Raw genomic sequence first — 23,379 nt, 5'->3', positions numbered from 1 at the left:
TTTCACACTAAGGACAACTGAGAGACTCATATGCAACTATTACAGAAGGTTCAAACGCTCACTGATGCTCCAGAAGGAAAAACAATGCATTAAGAGCTGGGGGTGAAAACTTTTGAACAGAATGAAAGAGTGTAATTTTTTTTTATTTTGCCTAAATGTTATATTTTTTTCATTTAGTACTGCCCTTAAGAAGATACAGAAGATACTTACATGTTTCCCAGAAGACAAAATTAGTGAAATTTACCCTGATCTTAAGACCCTATCCGGCTCTTAATGCCTCATTTTTCCTTCTGGAGCATCAGTGAGCATTTGAACCTTGTGTAATAGTTGCATATGAGTCCTTCAGTTGTCCTCAGGTTAAAAAGATGGATCTCAAAATCATACAATCATTGTTGGAAAGGGTTCAAATACACAAAAATGCTGAAAAACCAAAGAATTTGTGGGACCTGAAGGATTTTCTGAAGAACAGCTGGCAGTTTAACTGTTCAGGGCAAACAAGGGACTCAAGAACAACTGTCACTAAACAAAAACAAAAAATAACTGCTGTGGATCATTCAGGTAACAACGCAGTATTAAGAATCAAGTGTATGTAAACTTTTGAACAGGGTCATTTTTATAATCCAACTGTGTATGATCCCTTTTATTTTAGTAAAATATTAAAATGAATGAAAAATTTTGAAAAAAAAAAAACATTTTGCAGATTCTGCAAGGTGTATGTAAACTTTTGACTTCAACTGTAAATATAATTGTTATTAATATGTAATATAGAGATAAGACATTTACATAAGACTTATGTTAATGTTATAATATCTGGGTAAAAGCTTCCAACTCCCTTTAAGTAAAAAAGTACTACTGGAATAAAATTCCACTTTATAAATGATCCAGTGTTCTTCTATCAAACTGCCTGCTCTCAAACCATCTTACCATCTCATTCACCATCACACTTCTCTGAAACAAATGACTGATAAACAGGAAACAGAGACACAGGAAGCACTGTGAAACTGAGGACTCTCAGCGGTGTAAACCAGACCAACAAACCGTGGTAAACACATACACACACACACATAGACTCAAAAGCCTACAGAAGCATGCAAAAAGTAGCACACAATCAAATAAAAATTTTAAATGTTTTAAACATTCAGATTATCTTCTGTAATGTCCAATTACAAACTAGATAACTGTTCAGATGCCTGTGTTCAACCTAATGAAGTAAACAGCCTTTTGAAGAGTCTTTTAAGGCAGTTAGAGCTCAGGGTAAAGGTCCTGTGGTTAACACACTGTGGTGCCAGGCTGATTTCCCCATGCTTCAGCCTCTGTTTGTACAGACTCAAGAGGAACAAGCAGAAATAATGAAATATGGGAATCCAAGGGAAAAGGGGAAGCTTCAGCGCCTGAGCCGGCCCAACCGAAAAAAAGGACAAGAGTTATGGAGAAGTGACAGAAAGGGAAGCACAGACAGGGAATTGTTAAGCACAACAAGTGAAACAGTTTTTCTTTTTCATTTTCTGCATTCAGACGGGATCAGCAACCCAAGCACGTGATTGAACTGGAGAGTACCGACAGACAAAACTACTCTGTCTATGTTCAGGTTACTCTCCGACACTTAGCAAAGCACAGACATGCTCTTGTTACTGTGTTCTGAAATAGATTGGAAATAATTAGATTTCGAGTTTACAGCAAGTGATCCGGTTTCCAGTATAACGTCTCTAATGACTAAGAAAAAGACTGCGAACTAATCAAGAAAAGATCTCTTTTATTGAAACCAAAACATAGTTGACTAAAAACTGTATCATCTTTAATATCAGAGGAGGTCCTAACTGAACATCGTCACATAATGATTAGTCAAGTCATTAAAATATAACAACAGCTCAGCTACGTCATAAATCCCTCATGCAGTCTTAAATATATTCATATTAGTACCTGATGTACATTTTATTGCCTAAACCGTTCCTAGATTATACATATACATACTTTTTGAAAAGGGAACTGCCCCATTGACAGCTTTTGTACTATATGTACTTTTCAATCCCTCTTCTTCAGTATCCTGGCTGTATTAGTATTTTCTCAATACAGGCGATTCCCAATAGCATTCTTTTTCCTGCTAATTATTCTGTTTTTCTCTAATAAAGTAAAACAGGTTGTAAAATAAAGGTTTGTCAACATGTGAATGAGTTACGATAGTTACAGTAGTCAATACAGGAATGCAATCTCCCATTGACACCCATAAAAGGATGTATTTCTTCCTCTCTCACTCACACACATGCTCACACAAATCCACTGACAGGCTTTCTGCTTATATGATATGATGATTTAACCAGTGTGATGTGACCTGAGTTTGGCAGAGGGAACTAGGCTTGTTGTCATGATACGGTCTCTCATGGATCTTTTGGGGAAGTTGTGACTAAACTGGGGATGGGAAGAGGAGCTTTTACTTTGTATAACGTTTGTCACACATCCTAATTTACCCATTTTGGGAAGCAAGTGTCAAAAGCCACAGACAAGGACAAACAAAAGAGCTCTACATAGAACAGAGCGACGTAACAGGCAAACCTCACAAACATCAATGGCTAATTTGAAATGGGATTAAATTAGACATTTTTCCATTTGCAGAGCAACTTTCTGGAAGTGCAGTTGTTCAGAGCATTGAGGATCATATTTGTGATCCTTTATGGGGTTTGAACCTGCTGCTGCTACATTGCACTTTAGCAAGGGATTGCGGGGAGGGTACTAAATGAACATATCGCTTTGTTAGCACAATTATTTTTCTTGTATGCTCCAGTCGAGGCGCTGAAAATGCCTATGAATAGCTTATGCGGTGCGGGAGAGCTGCATGCGCATTAACCACGGCTCCACAGCGAGGTGGGTGAGAGTATATGTTTGAGCGTGCATATGTGTGTCAGATGTGATAAAAAAGAACCCTGCTTTCACTCACATTTTTAGGAACTTGCTAGTGAAATGTTTGCATCTGATATAGCGACAGGTTTAAGCGCAGGCTGTCACCCTCATACATACAAAAAGAGGAATTGCATGATAAAATCGGCCTTGCACCATGAAAACCTTCCTGCACTTCACTGGACACTGTGTTTTCCCATGCAGTGCTAATAAACACTAATGCTCAAGACCAACACCGTTATTTTTTTAAATTAAAAGGGCATCATGAAATTAAAATGAACTGTGTTTTTTATGTCTTAATATGAGTGTTTGATTGGTGCATGTGATTTAATGGAATTAAATAGTTTATATGCATAATCTTTCATTAAAATCTAAAATGACTCATTTTCTGCTGTCACATAGCAATTGTTTAGGTTAACTAATATTCAAATTGATATTTATACATTATTTTAGCATTCAGTTTGACAATCAAAACAATTCCTACTAATTTTATTTGGAAATATGTGACATTACAAGAGTAAAATGGACTGTGAACAGCTTGGGATACTTGCTGAATGTAATGTTTTCAGGCACCTAATTGCTTGTTAATTGAAATTAAATGATAATATAAATTTACAGTGCCGTTCAAAAGTTTGGGATTAGTATAATTTGTAATATTTTTAAAAGAATTTTCTTATACTCATCAAGGCTGCATTTACTTGATTAAAAACAAAGGGAAAATGCAATATTTGTGAAATATTATTACAGTTTAAAATAATGTTTTTCTATTTTAATGTGTTTTAAAATATGTGATGCAAAGCTGAATTTTCAGCATCATTACTCCAGTCTTCAGTGTCACATGATCCTTCAGAAATCATTCTAATAGGCTGATTTATTATTTTACTTATCAATGTTGGAAATATTTTTTTTTTGGAACCTGTGGTTCTTTTTTCAGGATTCTTTGATCAATAAAAAATTCAAAAGAACAACGTTTATTCAAAATAGTAATATTTTCTAACAACATACGTCTTTGCTATAACTTTTTATCAGTTTAACACATCCTTGCTGAATAAAAGTAATAATTTATTTTTAAAATGTACTGACCGCAAACTTTCAAATGGTAGTTAATATTGTTACAAAAGACTTCAAATAAATACAGCCTTGATGAGGATAAGAAACATCTTTTAAAAAACATTAAAAATCTGATCCCAAACTTTTGAATGGCAGTTAGCTGATGTTTAGAGCTTTTTTAGTCTTGCTTTATTTTATGGTGTCTTTACATGTTATGTACTTACTATAATAATGACAATACATTATGCATAATTACATGCAACTAACTAAACATAAACATATAGTAAGTACATGTAATGAATTAATATTACACATTACACTGTAAAAAGGCCATCAAAAAATAACACGTATAATGCTTAAGTAGATCTTTATATGTAATTTCGTAATTACTTATATTATCTTTGAAATATGATTGAAGTGTACTGAATGTACTGATAAGCATATATGGCACAATAAAAATACACATAAAATGCTATTTCTATTGAAAATTGTACATTCCTATACTTAAAATTGTAAGATGAAGCTTCAATTTAGTACATTTGAATAAATATGTGATCCTGGACCACAAAACCAGTCTTAAGTAGCACAGGTATATTTGTAGCAATAGCCAATAATACATTGTATGGGTCAAAATTATAGATTTTTCATTTATGCCAAAACTCATTAGGATATTAAGTAAGGACACATTCCATGAAGATATTTAGTAAATCTCCTATCATAAATAGATCAAAACTTAATTTTCGATTAGTAATATGCATTGCTAAGAACTTAATTTGGACAACTTTAAAGGTGATTTTCTCAATATTTTGATTTTATTTTTTTTCCAGATTTTCAAATATTTGTATCTCGGCCAAATATTGTCCAATCCTAACAACCCATACATCAATGGACATTTTTAAAAATGTACCCTTATGACTGGTTTTGTGGTCCAGGGTCACATATATTAACTTAAAATGAAATATTAAAACACTACACTTTAAAAAATTATTAAAACAATTATTAAATATTAATTATAAGTATAACTTTTATGTTGACATTATTACAAAATGCACCTTTTAAAAGTGTACTTAATAGTAACTTAATCATTCTCAATTGGCCTTTTATTTGATTAAAAATATATTATCTAACAGTTTTTTTAAATACACTTTTAAGATTTGAAGGATTAAAAGAAACATTTAGCTTGTAAAGGAAAATTTTTGGATTTGTCATAGATCTAAAATTTCAATCCTCAAATGTTTTCATAACTGTAGAGGAGTTTTTAAGTTTTTCATAGCAAGATAGCGTTCTATAAGAACCATCTCTATATGTTTTGATTTCCTGATATTCTGCTCCCATTGCTACGCATCTGATCGAGCCGCATACTGCACCGTCTGCACAGATACTCCCTTGATACACTTAATCAGAGAAGCAATGATGCACTGTGAAGATACTGTCTTCACATCCTCTTGCACATTGGCTGATTATATCTTCAGGGACAACATGCAGACAGACAGATGCACGCACATACACACACACACACACACACACACACACACACACACACACACACACACACACACACACACACACATATTCACACAAACTATTGCTAATGAGTTTAGTTCCCTGTTTCTCTCAAACAATCCACATTATTATTTATGTCTAAATCCTAAATAGCCTTATTATTCATCCCAAATACACTCATCTCAATCAGAGAAAAACTTCTCTAAAGTTGTGAGTATTATGTGTGAAAAAGTGTATTTGATTTTCATCCTCTTCAGACAGATGACTAACAAAGGGTCTCTTTTCAAGAGTCGAGAACATAATGAGAACACGCTGCTTATTACTCTATCGTTATGACTTTGCTCTTATTAACATTACACACGAGTGAGATATGAAAGTGCTGTTTTGCTGAGAGTGAAGCATGTCTTTTGGACTTGCATTTGAATGTGGGTGGGTGTGTGGAAGTGTGTGAATATCGTGGCAGTTGAAGTGAAAGCATGGCATAAGTGCAGGTGCAGAGCGTAAGAGAGCGTATGCTCACATTTGTTGCGATACTGCGCCTATCTGCTGTTGCTCCTAAACATTTTATCTCCCTGAGTGAGTGTTGAAACTGAGTTCTGACAAGTTCTTCTTAGGAAACTCTTGCACATCCTATTTCAGTTTCCTCTCTTTTTTTTCTTTCTCTCTCTCTCTCTCTCTCTTGCTCTCTCTCTCTCGTTCTCTCAGTCTGTTTTTTACTTTCATTAGCTTCAAAGTGAGCGGGTCACACATTAAGTCCAAGTTAATCTGGAACTTCTGAAGGGGAAAATTCCAAACTAAAATACATCAAGATATTAAACAGGCCATCTGTTAACTGCTGGTTAGCCAAATTTATTCCCACCCATTTTTGCCTTTAGTTAACCCACTTTCTGTTTACACTGCTAACACTATATTTATTAATATAATGATTAACTAACACATTCTGTTATTATCAATCAAACATGACATTTTCTGCGTATATTTATTATGCATATATAAATACACACGTATATATTTGAAAAAAATATTTATATATCTCTATCTATCTATCTATCTATCTATCTATCTATCTATCTATCTATCTATCTATCTATCTATCTATCTATCTATCTATCTATCTATCTATAATTAAAAAAATATATAAATATATATATGCATATGTGTGTGTATTTAGATATGCATAATAAATATACACAGTGCACACACATACATTATGTAAACTTTTATTTTGAATGCAGTTAATCACGATTTATAGCTTGACAGCCCTAAAAATGATATTGTTGCATTCACTTTATCAAAACAGATGAGATTTAAATTCTTATATGTAGTTTCTCTAAAAAAATACTTTTATTCAGCGAAGATGCATTAAATTGCTAAAAAAAAGTCAGTAAAGACATTTATAATGTTACTAAATTTCAAATCAGAATATGATAATAATTTCTAAAGGATTAAGTTAAACTGAAGAGTAATGATGCCGAAACTGAAAATTCACTAAAGTAAATTGCTTTTTAAAATATATTCAAATACTAAACAGTAATATTAAATTATAATTATATTTCACATTATTACTGTACCTATTTTACTGTGTTTTGGTCAGCCTTGGTGAGCATAAGTCACTTTCATTAAACATTAAAATGTCACTGACCCCACACCTTTTAGTTTTAGGAAAACAAATTGCTTTAACAATTTCGAAAGACATTTAAGACATGTTTATATCCAAAAAGGACTTTATAATGAATAATGAAAACAAAATAAATGTTATACAGAATTTCAACAGTAAACCAGAGAAGCACAAAAGGAAGAGCAGAAGTGTAAAAAGAATACAGAGCAAAAATTTCCTAATAAGTGGGTTAAAGAGTTCATGGCACAACTGAGCATGTTTTGTGTAGGCTCAGTCAGTGAGTAAACACCGTTTCAGTGTATTAAATTAGCAATATGCTGTTTAAATGTCCCACGGTTTCAGGAACCAGTAGGTATGAACTATGAGTCTGACGAGAGGAAAATAATTCCTTTGTAATTCTTAAAGTTCTACAGCGATTCCTTTTTGATTTGATATTTTTATGTGTGCCAATAGAAAAAAAAAAAGCTGTTACAACAGCTGAAGATGCACATCATGAGCTAAATTGAATGTTTCGGACCCTGCGATTGTGATTGAACTATCTGGTGCACTCGCTCTGTGATCTTGTAGGCAAGATCTTGTAAGCCGTTACATGCACTTGTTTCATACGTAGCATTGCATTTTTAGTTTAAAAAATAGTTTTCTGTGTTAGGCTGACCTTAAAAGTGGGCTGCAGTGGGAGCTATATCAGACTGAGTATTGCATGAATGTATAAATGAGGTAGTTTTGTGGTTGTGTCCCAGCTTAGGCTGGTCTGACTCACCCAGTGGTTTGTCTGTGCGGTTGTTGTTGTGTTGGAGGCCAGTGCTGGCTGATAAGTCTTCAGGAACAGGCATGGCCTCATCTTGGTCCTCTCCCCCCTCGTTAGCAGTCGGGCTGTCCCTTCCTGAGAAGAGAGTAGAGAAGTTACCAATATAGATGGAGGCCCATTCCTTTTACATACTAGAGTTTAATATGCACCGTTTGGTGCTTAATCCTGTTCTGTACACTCACAGGGAATGACAACCGCATTCTACAACCGAATTGACTCCTGAAAAATTCAGGCAGTGATAGCCGCATTTGCAGAAATTATACGCAGTGTGAACAATACCAAACTGAACAGCTAGTTGTTAATCATGTATTTAAATGCATATCAGAGTTTTGCCTTTACTGTGCGAGGTGCAAAAAATCACAGGGTACATTTTGACTCATTTGTGTTGCCAGATCTTGCTAGGAAAACCAACAAATAAAAACAAGCCCATAATACCCTCAAAACATGTCTTTGAAATAAGCCACATATTAAAATATCATGACCTGCATCTGCCGACTTCATTAACTCCATAAACTAGTTTGCTTTTCGAGCCCAAATAACAAGCCCAAAAGATGTTTAATAAGCATCGGTTAAAATGAGTAGACATGGCAACCCTTAAAGAGCGCACTCTGCAAAGCAGCCTTCTGAGCATAAACAAAACACAACAACTCTGTTGCCGGTGTTTTAGTTAAAACTGCTGAAAATAATTCATATTTGATTACTGTAATATTATTTTGGTTAAAAGTAGCAGTTTCAAAAGTAACACGAAACGATAATTTAGAAGATTTACTCTGATATTTAAATGTGGTTGTCATTCCTGAAATGTTAAAGTGGGGTATGTGCTTAATTACAAGCAAACCATTTGTAGGCTGATTCCTTATCATTAGCTCAACCAATGGCATGAGTTGGGGGCGGGACTATCTGTGTGTCTGACCAATGATGGATGGTGGAAGTGTTTAAATGTGTATCAGTTTTGCCTTTACTGTGTGTGAGGTGCAAAAAATCACAGAGTATGTTTTGACTCATTTGTGTTGCCAGATCTTGCTAGGAAAAACAACAAATAAGAACAAGCCCATAATAAACTCAAAACATGTCTTTGAAATAAGCCACATGTTAAAATATCATGACCTGCATCTGCCTACTATATTAACTCCATAAACTAGATCGCTTTACAAGCCCAAATAACAAGGCCAAAAGATATCTAATAAGAATCGCTTATAATAAGTAGACATGGCAACCCTTAAAGAAAGCACTCTGCAAAGCTGCCTTCTGAGCTTAAACAAAACATGACGACTCTGTTGGTGGTGTTTTAGTTAAAACTGCTGAAAATAATTAATCTTTGTTTACTGTAATATTATTTTGGTTAAAAATAGCAGTTTTGAAAGTAACACAAAACGATAATTTAGAGGATTTACTCCTATATTTAAATGCGGTTGTCATTCCTGAAATTTTAAAGTGGAGTATGTGGGTAAATACAAGCAAACTATTTGTAGGCTGATTTCTCATCATTGGCTCAACCAATGGCATGAGTTGGGGGCGGGGCTATTTGCGTGTCTGACCAATGACGGGTGGTGGGAGTGTTCAGAAGAACTGTTTTTATCACAGTAAAATTCAGGTAGTGACAACCGCATTGGCAGAAAATTTACACGACATCTACTTGTTAATCTATATTTAAATGCGTATCAGAGTCTTGTCCTTACTGTATGTGAGGTGCAAAAAAATCACAGGGTACGTTTTGACCCATTTGTGTTGCCAGATCTTGCTAGTAAAAACAACAAATAAGAACAAGCCCTTAATAAACTCAAAACATGTCTTTGAAATAAGCCACATGTTAAAATATCATGACCTGCATCTGCTTACTTCACTAACTCCATAAATTAGATTGCCTTACAAGCCCAAATAACAAGCCCAAAAGACGTTTAATAAGCAACGCTTATAATAAGTGGATATGGCAACACTTCAAAAGCGCACTCTGCAAAGTAGCCTTCTGAGCTTAAACAAAACATGACGACTCTGTTGATGGTGTTTTAGTTAAAACTGCTGAAAATAATTCATCTTTGATCACTGTAATATTATTTTGGTAAGCAGTTAAAATAGCAGTTTCGAAAGTAACACACAAAATGATAATTTAGTTTACTCCGTATTCCATATATACTGTACTCCAGTATCTAAGTGCTTCTGTTCCTACAAGAAAACATCTGAAATGTCTGTGCATTTGACAAATATTGCATCTCATCCACTTCATCTGTGATAAAGTACTCAAACACTGCAAAATCAAAGTGTCTGACTTCATGTTGCTGTTTTCATCTCCTTCATCTTCCTGACATTCCTTTTACATAGCTTAAAATTGAATGTCATTTTTGAGTTTAATATGCACCTTTTATATACAGTTCAGTAATTTATGGGAGCGACAACTGGATTCTACATTCGAATTCGAGGTTGTGTCAACTGCATTTGCAGCAAATTTACACAACAACTAGTTGTTAATCTATATTTAAATGTGTATTAGAGTTTTGTCTTTACTGTATGTGAGGTGCAAAAAATCACAGGGTACGTTTTGACTCATTTGTGTTGCCAGGTTTGTTAAAAAAAAAAAAAAAAAAGAACAAGCCATAATAAACACAATCCAAACATGATATCTTGCAAATATGCCACATGTTAAAATATAATGACCTGCATCTGCCTACTTCATTAACTCCATAAACTAGATTGCTTTATGAGCCCTAATAACAAGCCCAGAAGATGTTTAATAAGCACCGCTTATAATAAGTGGATATGGCAACCCTTCAAGAGCACACTCTGCAAATTTTCCTTCCAAACTTAAACAAAATGTGACTGCTCTGTTGATGGTAACAACTGCTAAAAAATAATTAATCTTTGATCACTGTAATATTACTTTGGTTAAAAATAGCAGATACCAAACACCAGTATGTTGCTGTGGTTACCGTGGTGTTAATCATCGCAGTTTCGAAAGTAACACACAAAATGATAATTTAGGGGATTTACTCCTGTATGTAAATGTAGTTGTCACTCCTGAAATGGTAAAGTGGGGTTTGTGGTTAAATACAAGCAAACCAATTGTAGGCTGATTTCTCATCATTGGCTCAACCAATGGCATGAGTTGGGGGTGGGGCTATCTGAGTGTCTGACCAATGACGGGTGCTGGGAGTGTTCAGAAGAACTGTTTTTATGATGATAATTCATTTGTTATACTTAAAAGAGAAGTTCACTTCAAGAGCAAAAATTTATAGATTATGTTAATATCTTTCTTTATTCAGTCATAAAGAACAGTCATAAAAAACATTTTAGGATTTTTCTCTATATAGTGGATTTCTATGGTGCCCCGAGTTTGAACTTCCAAAATACAGTTTAAATGCGGCTTCAAACAATCCCAGATGTAGTTGTAAACAATCCCAGCCAAGGAAGAAGGCTCTGAAATCTGTTTTTCTTTTTCAAGACAGTTAGGGTATCTCATTTTCTTCTCCCAGTGTTTGAGGTTAAAAAGTATATAAATTGTAATTTTTAAAAACAAAATAACCAATCGTTTGGCTAGATAAGACCCTTCTTCCTCAGTTGGGATCGTTTACATTAGCATTTGGGAACGTTTGAAGCCGCATTTAAACTGCATTTTGCTAATTTAAACTCGGGGCACCATAGAAGTCCACTGTATGGAGAAAAATCCTGAAATGTTCTGTACGACTGAAGAAAGAAAGACATGAACATCTTGGATGACAAGGGGGTGAGTACATTATCTGTAAATTTTTATTCTGGAAGTGAACTTCTAATTTGAATGCTTCGGACCCTGCGATTGTGATTGAACTATCTGGTGCACTCGCTCTGTGATCTTGTAGGCAGGACAAGAGCCGTTACATGCACTCGTTTCATTTGTAGCATTGCATTTTAGTTTAGTGAGTTTTTTTATGACAATAAATACACTTTCATGTAATCTTGATGTTATATTGTTTCATGCTGATCAAAATAAAACTGATAAAAAATATATAAACCCCACCTTATTGGTATTTAAATAGTATAGGCTTATTTTGAATTTTATTCTTGTACATAAAGATGCTGTATTAAGCATTACATTAAGTACTGAAGTCAAAGTTGTTGCTACATGAAAACATCTGAAATGTCTTTGTATTTGACAAATATTGCATCTAATCCACTCCTTCTGTGATAAAGTACTCAAACACTGCAAAATCAAAGTGTCTGACTTCATGTCTCTGTTTTGATCTCCTCTCCTGACTCTCCTGCAAATCTCACTGATGGTTAAATCCAGCCAAAGTCGAACACACCTATTTTTATTTTATTTATTTTTTTAATTTTCAGGTTGGTGACATTAATAGTGTTAAATTTGCACACTTCCCCTTAAAGTAAAAGAGTTGTATTGTGGTTGCTCTAGGATGTATTGCATCCCAGTGTTGACAGTCAGGGCATTAAATATAAAATTCTCGCTAATGCAACACGTTTGGAGCACGCTATAATGAGTCTTGTGTAAGTTTTGTAACTTTATTTAGATCTGAAAATGCCAACAGAGCACAAACGCTGACCCGTTTGCTGCATTCAGACTGTGTTCCCTTTTCTATTTATCTGTTTTCCTGGGAAAGCGTTTCCCCTGGCCGATTCAAGATGTCATCCTTGAGGAACATTTCTTGCTTTATGTGCAAGAGTTTCAAATCTTGCTGAATATACGATTTCAAACTGAATCTGTTTGTCAGTAGATGTATATCAGTAATGGGGCCACATTTGGATGTACTTGATTTGGTATTTCACTGGAAAAGAGAGCTTGTCCTTCCAAACCAGCATGACTTTTTTCTTCTGCAGAACAAGATTATTTTGAATATTTTTGTTCATTCATTGATGAATCAATAACTTGTTGGGTGTGTAAATGATTTTCATTTTTGGGTGAACTATCCTTTTATGCAATCAAACAATCAACTTTTTGTTCATTTGAACTGTTTGGAGTGAAATAATGTAAGATTTTAATTTAATTTTTTTTTTTTAGACATTTTTGTGTCCGGAAGTCTCCTAAATCCGGTCTAGAATCACTTGTGCATTAAAATATATCTGCTGAGACAGACCTTCTTATATAACCTGTCGTTGATCAGTCAAAAACGGTTATCTTTGCTCGACTGTTTTGATCGTCCAGACCTCACTGTGGCTTTGAACGTATGAGAGGCGTCTCTTACCTGTTATCTGGGACATTTCCTGTGCCTCCTCGGTCTCCATCCTGTGCAGGTATTCTAACAGGAGCAAAAGCAAGAGAGAAAGAGTATCATCAGCGCTCACTGCCTCAAAAATAAGCCTGTATAAGAGAAGTGGTTGGTGATTAAAAGAGAATGGCCTTTCTTTGTGTATCTCCATCACCCTGGCAAGAACAGCGCTATTCCAGCCGCACACAGCACTGTCTTCCACATTACATTACAATGAACTACAGACATTTTCATTACCGCTCTGACAGACGGGGGTGAACTAAGAGAATAGGTTTGGTGGACTACAAGGCCGGCGATGGGGTGGGGAGTCTCGAAAGGAACAGGCTTTCAGACCACATTTGTTATTTATTGTTAATTTCCCACCACATAATCATCCAAAAATGCAAACTGACTGCCGCAAAATTAAGCAGAAAATTAGATGGCCCGGGGTCATGGAGGATGCGGGTGTTTGGCATCGCCAGCTGATTGGCACTCGTGTTCACTCTAATTTGCTGAGCATGCATGGGTGAGCCCGGCAGCCCGACTCTTTCTCTGCTTCTCTTTAACACACACAAACACACACATACATAGGAACACACAGATGTACGAACACAGACGGAAATGTAGACAAGAGAGTGCAATGAGTAAGGTGACAGAAGGAAGAAGACACTGAAGGTATAAATTAAACAAAGCAGGTTTATCAGAGACAAGAAATGAGTAGATGAAGAAATAAGGGAAAGGTTAGGCAAAATTTGAGAAAACCCACGTTAGTTGACTACTGAATCATTAGCCACTATAGGTAAATAACTGGAAGACCCTCAGGTAACAAATTAAGGTTTCATGTTCCTCAGAGCATTGTTTTGAAATGTTCCTAAAATGTCAAAAATGTTTCTTAGAACGATCAACAAACTTAATTTTTATCTAAAATATAATGTTATTTGTACATTTGTGGCCCTGGACCACAAAACCAGTCATAATGGTCTTTTTTTTAAAACTGAGATGTATACAACTTCTGAAAGCTGAATAAATAAGCTTTTCATTGATGTATGATTTGTTAGGATAATATTTGGTCAAGATTTGAAAATCAACTATTGGTTCAACTATTTGAAAATCTGGAATCTGAGGGTGCAAAAAAAAAAATCAAAATACTGAGAAAATCACCTTTAAAGTTGTCCAATGAAGATCTTAGCAATGCGTATTACTAATCAAAAATTAAGTTTTGATTGATTTATGGTAGGAAATTTACAAAATATCTTTATGGAACAGGATCTTTACTTAATATCCTAATGATTTTTGGCATAAAAGAAAAATCTATAATTTTGACCCATACAATGTTTTTTTGGCTATTGCTACAAATATACCCATGCTACTTAAGATCAAGGACGATAACCTTTAAAGATAATGATATCGTTCTAAAAATTTGTTCTCAATATTAAAGAATAGCAGAGTCCACACCACAGCTATACCGATAAACTTTCAGAACGATTTTTTTCAGCTAATGAACGATAACAACATTGACACCCCATCAGAATCAATCCTGATATGACGAGCTTGACTATTTAAAGCATGTGCCTATAAACATAGAATAAATAAATATATCATTCTTGTTGTGTACAGGCCTTAAAGGTCCACTGAAGTTCTGAAGTGTTTTTCAGTGTGTTGATGTAATTTCAACTGAAACCATTAAACAGGTTGGGACATATCCAGCGGTCCTGCCGCCTTTTTAAAAAACCAATAGCGTTTTGTTTATATCACAGCTTGGGCCAGAGCTGTTGAGCTGGGTAAAGCTGTATGACCGCCACAATCTCATCCATATCGCATTGTCTGTATATAAAATAGCATTCTGTGTAGAATTCAAATGTGTCCGATACAGTTTGTGGTCTGCGCCGACTCATGCATACGATTCGCTCTGTGCTATCGTGTCTCTGGACTGGAGCAGGCTGTGTGCTCGGCTGCTCGCTGTGGCGGTTCGTGTGACACAAAACGAAACCAGACTACATTCGCCCCAACGGAATGCATGTTTACACTGTCTGAATCATTCCCTATATCCCCTATATAGTGCACTACGTGCCATTCACCATGCAGAAAATACTAATTCTGTAAACAAGTGACCGATTCAACCACAGCTTCAGCGTCTAAAGCGGGGCGCTTTGAATTCTAGAGAACATTTGATTGGACAGAAAGTTTGATGTGAAGCTGAAGTGCAGGGTGATGTCATCAAAATCGTTGATTAATTTTGGCGGACGTTAGAGAGTGTAAGTTTTGAATGCTTATATCTTCTAAATGCAAATTTTTTCATTGTTTTGGAGCACTCTAGCTTACAGACAACCTTAAGGCTAACATATTCATAGTAAAATCCAAAGAAGTTCAAATTAGATTTCATGGGGACTTTAAGAACGTTAAAATGTCCAGTTTTCATGTCGTTATTATAGTGTTGAAAGGGTTGAAAAATGTTTTTAATTTTTAATTAAATTATTTGTAATATTCGAAAGGCCTATTCGTCTTTTTATTCTAATCGCACACTCATCTGCCTGGAATTGGGCTACTTTAACACTGTTGTTGCAGGTTAAAGCGACTCCAATAACATAATATTTAGCCCCTGAAATTATCATTTTACGCTAAAAAAAATGTGTATGTTACCCTCTGGAATGCAATTTTTACCGGGGGACCCCATTCAAACCACGATTGGGCTAGTTTTGAGTATTAATTGGGCCAGTTTTGTTTTGCATACCTGGCAACCCTGGTATCAGGATTGATTCTGATTGGGTGTGAATTTTTTTTATAGTTCATCAGCTGGAAAAAAAAAAAGTTCTGAAAGTGATTCCAACGATATCGTTTCTCTGTGGCTTTATATTTATAGCTGTGGTGTGGACTCTGCTATTCTTTAATACTGAGAATGATTTTTAGTTTTATATCTTCATTGTTATCTTAACAGTTATCATCTTTGGTGTGAACAGGCCTTAAGAATGTTAAAATGTCCAGTTTTATGTGACCTTGGACCACAAAACCAGTCAGAAGGTTCAATTATTTTAAACTGAGATTTATACATCATATGAAAACTGAATAAATAAGCTTTCCATTGATGTATGGTTTGTCAGGATAGGACCATATTTGGTTGTGATACAACTATTTGAAAATCTGTAATCTGAGGGTGCAAGAAAATCTAAATATTGAGAAAATGGCCTCTAAAGTTGTCCAAATGAAGTTCTTAGCAATGCATATTACTAATCAGAAATTAAGTTTTGATATTTTTACGGTAGGAAATTTACTAAATATCTTCATGGAACATGATCTTTACTTAATATCCTAATGATTTTTGGCATAAAAGAAAAATCAGTCATTTTGACCCATACAATGTATTTTTGCTATTGCAACAAATATACCCGTGCCACTTACTATATGACTGGTTAAGTTTATAAGAATGTTCCATTACTTAAACATTACTTTAAGAATATTTTGTCCTAATGTTCCATCAGCTGGGTTAATCAAGTGCAGCAAACTATTTGCACTACAAACCAGTGTGTTTATGATTATGATAATACGTTAAAATAATATGATAACAAATACCAGTTTACCATATCAAGCAGTGTAACAGACTGTTTGGCCACAGCTAAAGTAACTGAAAGTGGATGACACTGAAAGCCTTGTACATTTAAGTTACAAATGGCCAAGAAAAAAATGGAGGAAAGAACAAGAGTGGACGGTCAAAATGAGTGTTTTCTGACTCCTCAGACAGAGTCAGTGGTGAGCACTTCCTCAGGCCAGGCCTGCATATCTGAGAAGTCACCAGCGCTCGTGGCCCCATTAATAATGTAGTGGCCACTTGGGCCCACAGCAGATGGGCACAACAGCCTCGGCCTCGCTGCCACTTCAAGACGCTCCCGCTAGGGCCCCACGCCCGGCCCCAACAGCAACACAGTGAGAAGTGAAGTTCCTGAAAATAGCCAAGCAAGCTGAAGAGAGCTCCTGGGAGAAGGGGGACGTAGGCCTTCCTGTTTTTAATGACAGATGGCTCCACGCACTTGGAACAAATAGTGGGAAACCAGCGGCCTACCGTCTGTCGCAATGTCCCAGTCTTCCTGGGGATTGGGCATCTCGGAAGACTTATGACCAGCTCGCACACCCAAAACCCTGGTGGGGGCTTGTGACCACTGTGAGGTACGAATGTGCATGTGCCTGGGTGTCATTGGTAAAGTGTGTGAAACGGAAAGGCTTAAAGCTCATTGGATCATAAAGGATTGCAGGTGGACATGATAAGGTCACTTCTTACACATTTTCTGCACATATGTGACCCAGGGCCACAAAACCAGTCTTAAGTATGGGTATATTTGTAGCAATTGCCAAAAATACATTGTATCGGTCAAAACTATAAATTTTTCTTTTATTCCAATCTGTAAATATATCAAAACTTAATTTTTGATTAAAGGCTATTTTCTCAATATTTAGATTTTTTTGCACCCTCAGATTCAAGATTGTCAAATAGTTGTCTCTCGACCAAAAATCTGGAATTTGAGGGTGCAAAAAATCGAAATATTCGAGAAAATACTCTCAAAGTTGTCCAAATAAAGTTCTTAGCAATGCATATTACTAATAAAAAATTAAGTTTTGATATATTTACAGTGAGAAATTTACAAAATATCTTAATGGAACATGATCTTTACTTGATATCGAATTGATTTTTGGCAAAAAAGAAAAATCGATAATTTTGACTCATACAATGTATTTTTGACTATTGCTACAAATATACCGTGCTACTTAAGACTGGTTTTGTGGTCCAGGGTCACATATGACAAATAAAACGACTCGTTGCATTGATTATCATTCTGCTTTTTGTATGGCAAAATAAATGTAATGCATATATATTTAAATGGTATTTTCCACAAAAATACAGTAGATGTTATTTTTTATTGCACAACATCAGTAGTAATACTGATATTGTACAAGCAAATCGCAGATCAGATCAGCTGTTATGAAGACCAAGAAGCTGCTCATGGATCTTTACAGACCTCTTTGACTGTCTAAATGGGACATCAACAATCTTTTCAGCACTTCACAGATTTGGCCACTGTAAGATTGTGGCTAGAAGGAAGGCATTTGGCTTCCTTTCCATGTTTCTTGCCACTGGTCTGGCTTTGATTTCACCAGGAGGTGCTTTATGCCATCAAAAGCAACATGGGATTGGTAAATACAGGCAAATTCTTGAGGAGAATCAGTTTGATTCCTGAATGGCCCAGCAATATGCAATTATAATTAAAAATATATGACATGACCAGAGAAATACTGTGTTTAAGCTGACATCCTAAGTCCAAAAAAAGAAAAAGTTTGACTCGTGGATGAATATTTTAATAAATTAAATATCAAATGTTCCCTTTTCTATTCAAAACATGCTACATGTGTAATTAATTCTAAAGTGAAGATCATGGTAACCCACTAGTAATTACTCAAGTGTTAACAAATCCATCTAAACTTTTACTCTCCAGAACCTTACAAAACCCTCAAATAGTTTTTTACAATACTATAAACTATAAAAACTATTTAAAAATAATAATAATGAAAACATTTAATGAAACAGATCATTTTCCATATAGAGTAATAGCAAAGGAGAGAGCAGTTTTTGACTTTCTCAGTTTGTGTAAACCCACTTGGGGTTCAGAGTATGTGTGTATCTTCCACACTAATTTCACAAATGTGTACAAATACGTGGTCTTGTTTCAATATTACAATGTGCACTTTTTTCTTTATTTACCCTGGTAAAATGGAAGTTAAATGTGACAACATGCCCCATAGGTGGGCACACTGTAACACGACCATATAACAGCTTAAAATGTTATCTGGTCTAATAAAATATTTACAACACAAACTTAAATGTTTTGTCAGTAAAATAATAATAAACCTTTTCTTCTTAAATTAATGTCATTTTTAATTATTAAAAATATAATAATTATAATATAACTCATTTTAAAGTTTAACTATAAACACACATTAAAAACACATTATCTGACATACAGTCAAACCAAAAAGGATTCACTAGTACCCATTTACTAGTGGTTGCAGGACACTATAGTTCATTTATGTAAGTGAGGACGGCAAAATAAAGTAAACTGACATATTATACCCAAAAATGCTTCATACAGTGGTTTACCAGTAAAACTGATAAAAATTTGGGACCAACATGATTCAGACACTTTGACCTTACCATGTTTTGCTTAAGTATTTTTTCTTTAATTGCCAATGTGACATTTTTACACCACAGACTGAACCAAATTAAGCATTGTTTGCTAATTAGTCAACAAAAAGGATTGAATATTGTCACACTAACAGTTGTCTGAGTTTTTATTTGATTGTAATCCATTATCCTTTCTATTAAAGTGGCAATGTTATCTGACATTATCAAGATGAATTTGTTCTGACACAGTTTAACTCTGAGTTCTTGTCATATTTTATTACCATTTTCTAAACTATTGCGAATAAACCGTGATAATGTGAAAAATGTTGAAGGTGTGTGAATAAATTTAGCTTTGACTGTAGTTCAAGTGGGCAAATAGATGAAGAAACACATTCGGAAAAATGCTGTACTGAACGCAACACAGCCCTCCCTCCACACACAGCTCTCACAACACAAGAAAAATAGACGAACCAGTAACAGTGTTTTAAATTTTGTTAAATATTTTCTCTCTCTCCATTTTTTCAGGTTTTTCTCAATAGAATTAATAAGAGCTGTATATGTGAATTACACCAATGTCACAGAATAACATTCACCATCTGTACAACTGGGATTTATACCCAGCTTATTTCTTCTCCTAGTTAGATAAGCATTGAAGAACTATCTAAACTGATAATTAACAGATTAGAGATTAAAATAATAGCAAATATGTCTCATTTTGAAAACCATTAAAACAAGAAACTGATATAAAAAGCTAACTTCAGTAAGAAATTTACTTTTGATATACAGTTAAAAGCAAAATGTATTCAGACACTTTCAAAATGTATCACATTATCACAGTTTATTTACTATAGTTTAGAAAATGGTAATAAAATATGACAAGAACTCTGTGTCGGAACCAATTACAGTTAAACCTAATTTTTTCAGATACCTTTAACATTTCTCACATTATCACAGTTTATTCGCTATAGTTTCAAAAATGGTAAGAAAATATGACAAGAAATCTTAATAGTGTCAGATTTTGATAAAAAGGTATGTAACAAACATGGTCAGTCCCAATTGTACTAGTCCACTGTATGAAGAATTTTTAGGTGTAATATCTCAAAGCTTACTTTATTTTCCTGTCCTCACTTACATAGATGAACTATAGTGTCCTGCACCCACCAGTAAAAAAAAAAGAAAAAGAAAAATGATATCCGTTGTCTGAATTATTTTTGGCTTGACTAGTTAACTTCAGAGAAACCTTTTTACTCTAAACAGTGTTGAGATGGCGACTAGTAAATACAAGTTTCGTCATATATACTAGCATGTGTGAAAACTTTTAATCCTAAGTGTTACAACTACTCTTCTCTAGATTAAACTGTCAGTTTTTCAAAAGATGTTGATTGAGGTTAGAGTCAGGTCAGGTTTGGCTTTGGGTTAGCTGCAATAAAACTGCATCATATGTGACGCATTACACATACCACAAACTAACCATCATCTTGAAGTTTGATGCACTTTTTTTCATAGCTGGGGCAGATGAACAAGCTCTATGGAGTGGAGAAGTAGAGTGTATGTGTTTTGGGTGGGTAGCGGTGTACGGTATTCCCCTGCGCCCCCTTTTCTAAGCAGATGTGAGAGGGGAAATAGTGATGGTGTAGACAAAGAGGAGGAAGAGGTGTAAAAATACTCCTTCTTTTTGTATCAAACCAGTTGCTCTCAGCTGATGACTATACATACTGTAGGTAGTAAAAATTGTGTAGAAATTGTGTTGCTATCCTAAAAAGTTATCTCAATCCACACATTCAGTTGAATTCTGCAGTTTTTGCTTGTGTTGTCAAACCTCGGTGTGCGTGTAGGACACTGGTCACAGTCAAGACAGGAGATTAGCATAGTCAAGCACATTATCATAGCGACAGGAAGAGCTCTGTGGGTTTTGAAGACACCCTTAGTGCGTCTGTGTTTGTGCCTATGTGTGTGTGTGAAAAGAAAGGGAGTGTGAAGGGTAGGAAAACAGATCTAAGTGTGAAAAAAAAGTTGAAGAGATGGGTGGAGACTTGGTGCTGCAAAACCGTTAAACAGACAAAATGCCATTGCTGCCTTTCGAGCCATTCAAAGGTGAGTATGACTTAACTAAAGAGCTACTTGCAACAAGTGCCGTTTCATCATTTCACTAGTAATGAGTCAAGAAGGGTTGCACGGGGTAAATGGTGGAATTTTTTCCTTTGCATAAAACAGCAATCTGCAAAGGATGCAAAACAGTTCTGGGAATTTTTCTTACTTTCAGCAGGAACAATACTGACTTAAGTCATAACAGAAATATTTGTTTCACTCAAACACAGATGCTACGTTCCAATAAATAGTTTATATGTTAACACAAATGCAGTCTATTATGTATTTATTAAGCTAATCTTCAAATTAATATTTTAACATGATAAAATGCCAGTAGTGTTACTTGTGGACACCTGAGGAATATTTAATATTTTTTGCTTCATACAAGTAAACTAATTCAGCAAGCATCTTCACCACTTTTCATAAGCAAAATTAATTCTCTTCTTTATAAATAATCTGAAAATCATGACTTTCTTACTAAAAATATTAGGTGTATGTGTATCATATATATTTATTTTATATATACATTATATAATATACGATATATATATATATATATATATATATATATATATATATATATATATATATATATATATATATATATATATGTATGTATGTATGTATGTATGTATATGTCTTCAAATATTAAAAAACATAGCTGTTTTGAATAGATGAATAGCCTAAATAAAACTAACATTGATTATATGTGCCAGTTAAACACTATGCAAATAATGATTTCTAATTAGGAGAGCTGAACTTCTAAACACTGTTTAGCTTTCTAAGTAACTTTTGTCAAATGGGATATCCATTGACTGGCCAGTCTTGCATCAGTGAGGATTTCATCACATTTGAGGGCGTAGGATAGAGTGATTGCTATCTGTCAAGATGAATATGCAGGAACTGCTTTCTGAGGCTTTCACAGAAATAAAAGAAGCTCACTTTAGAAACCTCATTTAGACTGGCCACACTTCACTACACTGCCATTGAGAGCACTCGTTTTATTCACTTCATCATCTTTTTCTCGACGCACATTTTTAATGTGCCACATTAACGTGTACAATATGCTTTAGATATTAAAATCGGCTGAAACAAAGTGCAATAGATGTTGACTAAATTAAGCGCAAAACATTACAAACCTACACTGTGCAACTGTTATTTTCGGAGCACGGATGTGAAAACCATTTTTTTTTTCTTTTTGAAAAGATAGAATAAATGTATTAAACGCAGCAAGCTGTACTCGAATATTTTTTAACTATCTTGCCGACAAATTAAGGCCTGTGGGGTTGATAATATTTGTAATAGTTAATTACTCAAATTTTAGTATAACTAACTTTTTTGTCTATACATTTAAATATTCGTTTCTAAGTTAGAAAGTTTGCTGAAACAATTCTCTCAAATGTGAGAAGTGTTTTTGTTTGTCGCACGTCGTGTATTTTTACACAATCGCTCAATACATTTCTCTTGTGTTGCACATATGACCTGTGCCGAGAGCACTAACAAGTGCACATGAAACCAAACAAGGGCACAAAAGAGAAGCTCAAGACACACATGCATCACCGGAGAAAAAATGACCAAAGAATTCAATTCGTGTAAGTCATTTTCACCTGTCTTACTTACACTGGAAATGCGGGAAGAACTCACACAAAAATAATTTTACGGATTATTAGCCTAAGTAAAACCAGCTTGCTGTGATCACTTCATTATACTTTTTAACCACTTTGAATTAATTACTAATAAGTAAAAATTGAGTAGAAATGAAAGTGAAATGAGTGGAAGCAAAGATTCAGTTCTGAAAACTATTCTTCCTTGAAACTATTTTTGAAGAATACATCCAGAGTTGGATGGAGGAAACGAACTTTTCGATTTCTCACATTTCCTTAAACGTATCACGGATAAAAATGTATGTGTTATTAAAACTGACTTTTTATTTTTCGTAAGAAAATGTTTTCTCAAAAGTCCACATTGCTAAAAATACTGAGGAAATTTTGTGCCGAGCAACAGGTGCGTATCGAAAGATAATGAAAGTAACGTTCAAAGTTGTGTTTAAACAGAATATTAGTAAAATGCATAATTAAAAAAT

The 23,379-nt window shown here is 34.7% G+C and overlaps 1 protein-coding gene across 4 annotated transcripts in view; it reads right to left on the bottom strand.

Annotated features, from left to right (window-relative positions):
• The window catches only part of ikzf1 (IKAROS family zinc finger 1 (Ikaros)), a 33,875-nt gene that overhangs the window by 9,790 nt on the left and 706 nt on the right, over window positions 1-23,379 (bottom strand). For all 4 annotated transcript variants that reach the window (XM_073834175.1, XM_073834173.1, XM_073834172.1 and 1 more), the window contains exons 2-3: window positions 13,040-13,093; window positions 7,824-7,946 (exon numbers count right to left, since the gene is read on the bottom strand). In XM_073834175.1, the coding sequence (XP_073690276.1) occupies window positions 7,824-7,946; window positions 13,040-13,093 (177 nt within the window). The remainder of the gene's footprint in view (window positions 1-7,823; window positions 7,947-13,039; window positions 13,094-23,379) is intronic.

Source organism: Garra rufa, chromosome 2 (assembly GCF_049309525.1).
Source record: "Garra rufa chromosome 2, GarRuf1.0, whole genome shotgun sequence".
NCBI lineage: Eukaryota > Metazoa > Chordata > Actinopteri > Cypriniformes > Cyprinidae > Garra > Garra rufa.
Note: the sequence above shows the minus strand (reverse complement) of the source record. Positions and strands in the feature narration are given on the sequence as shown.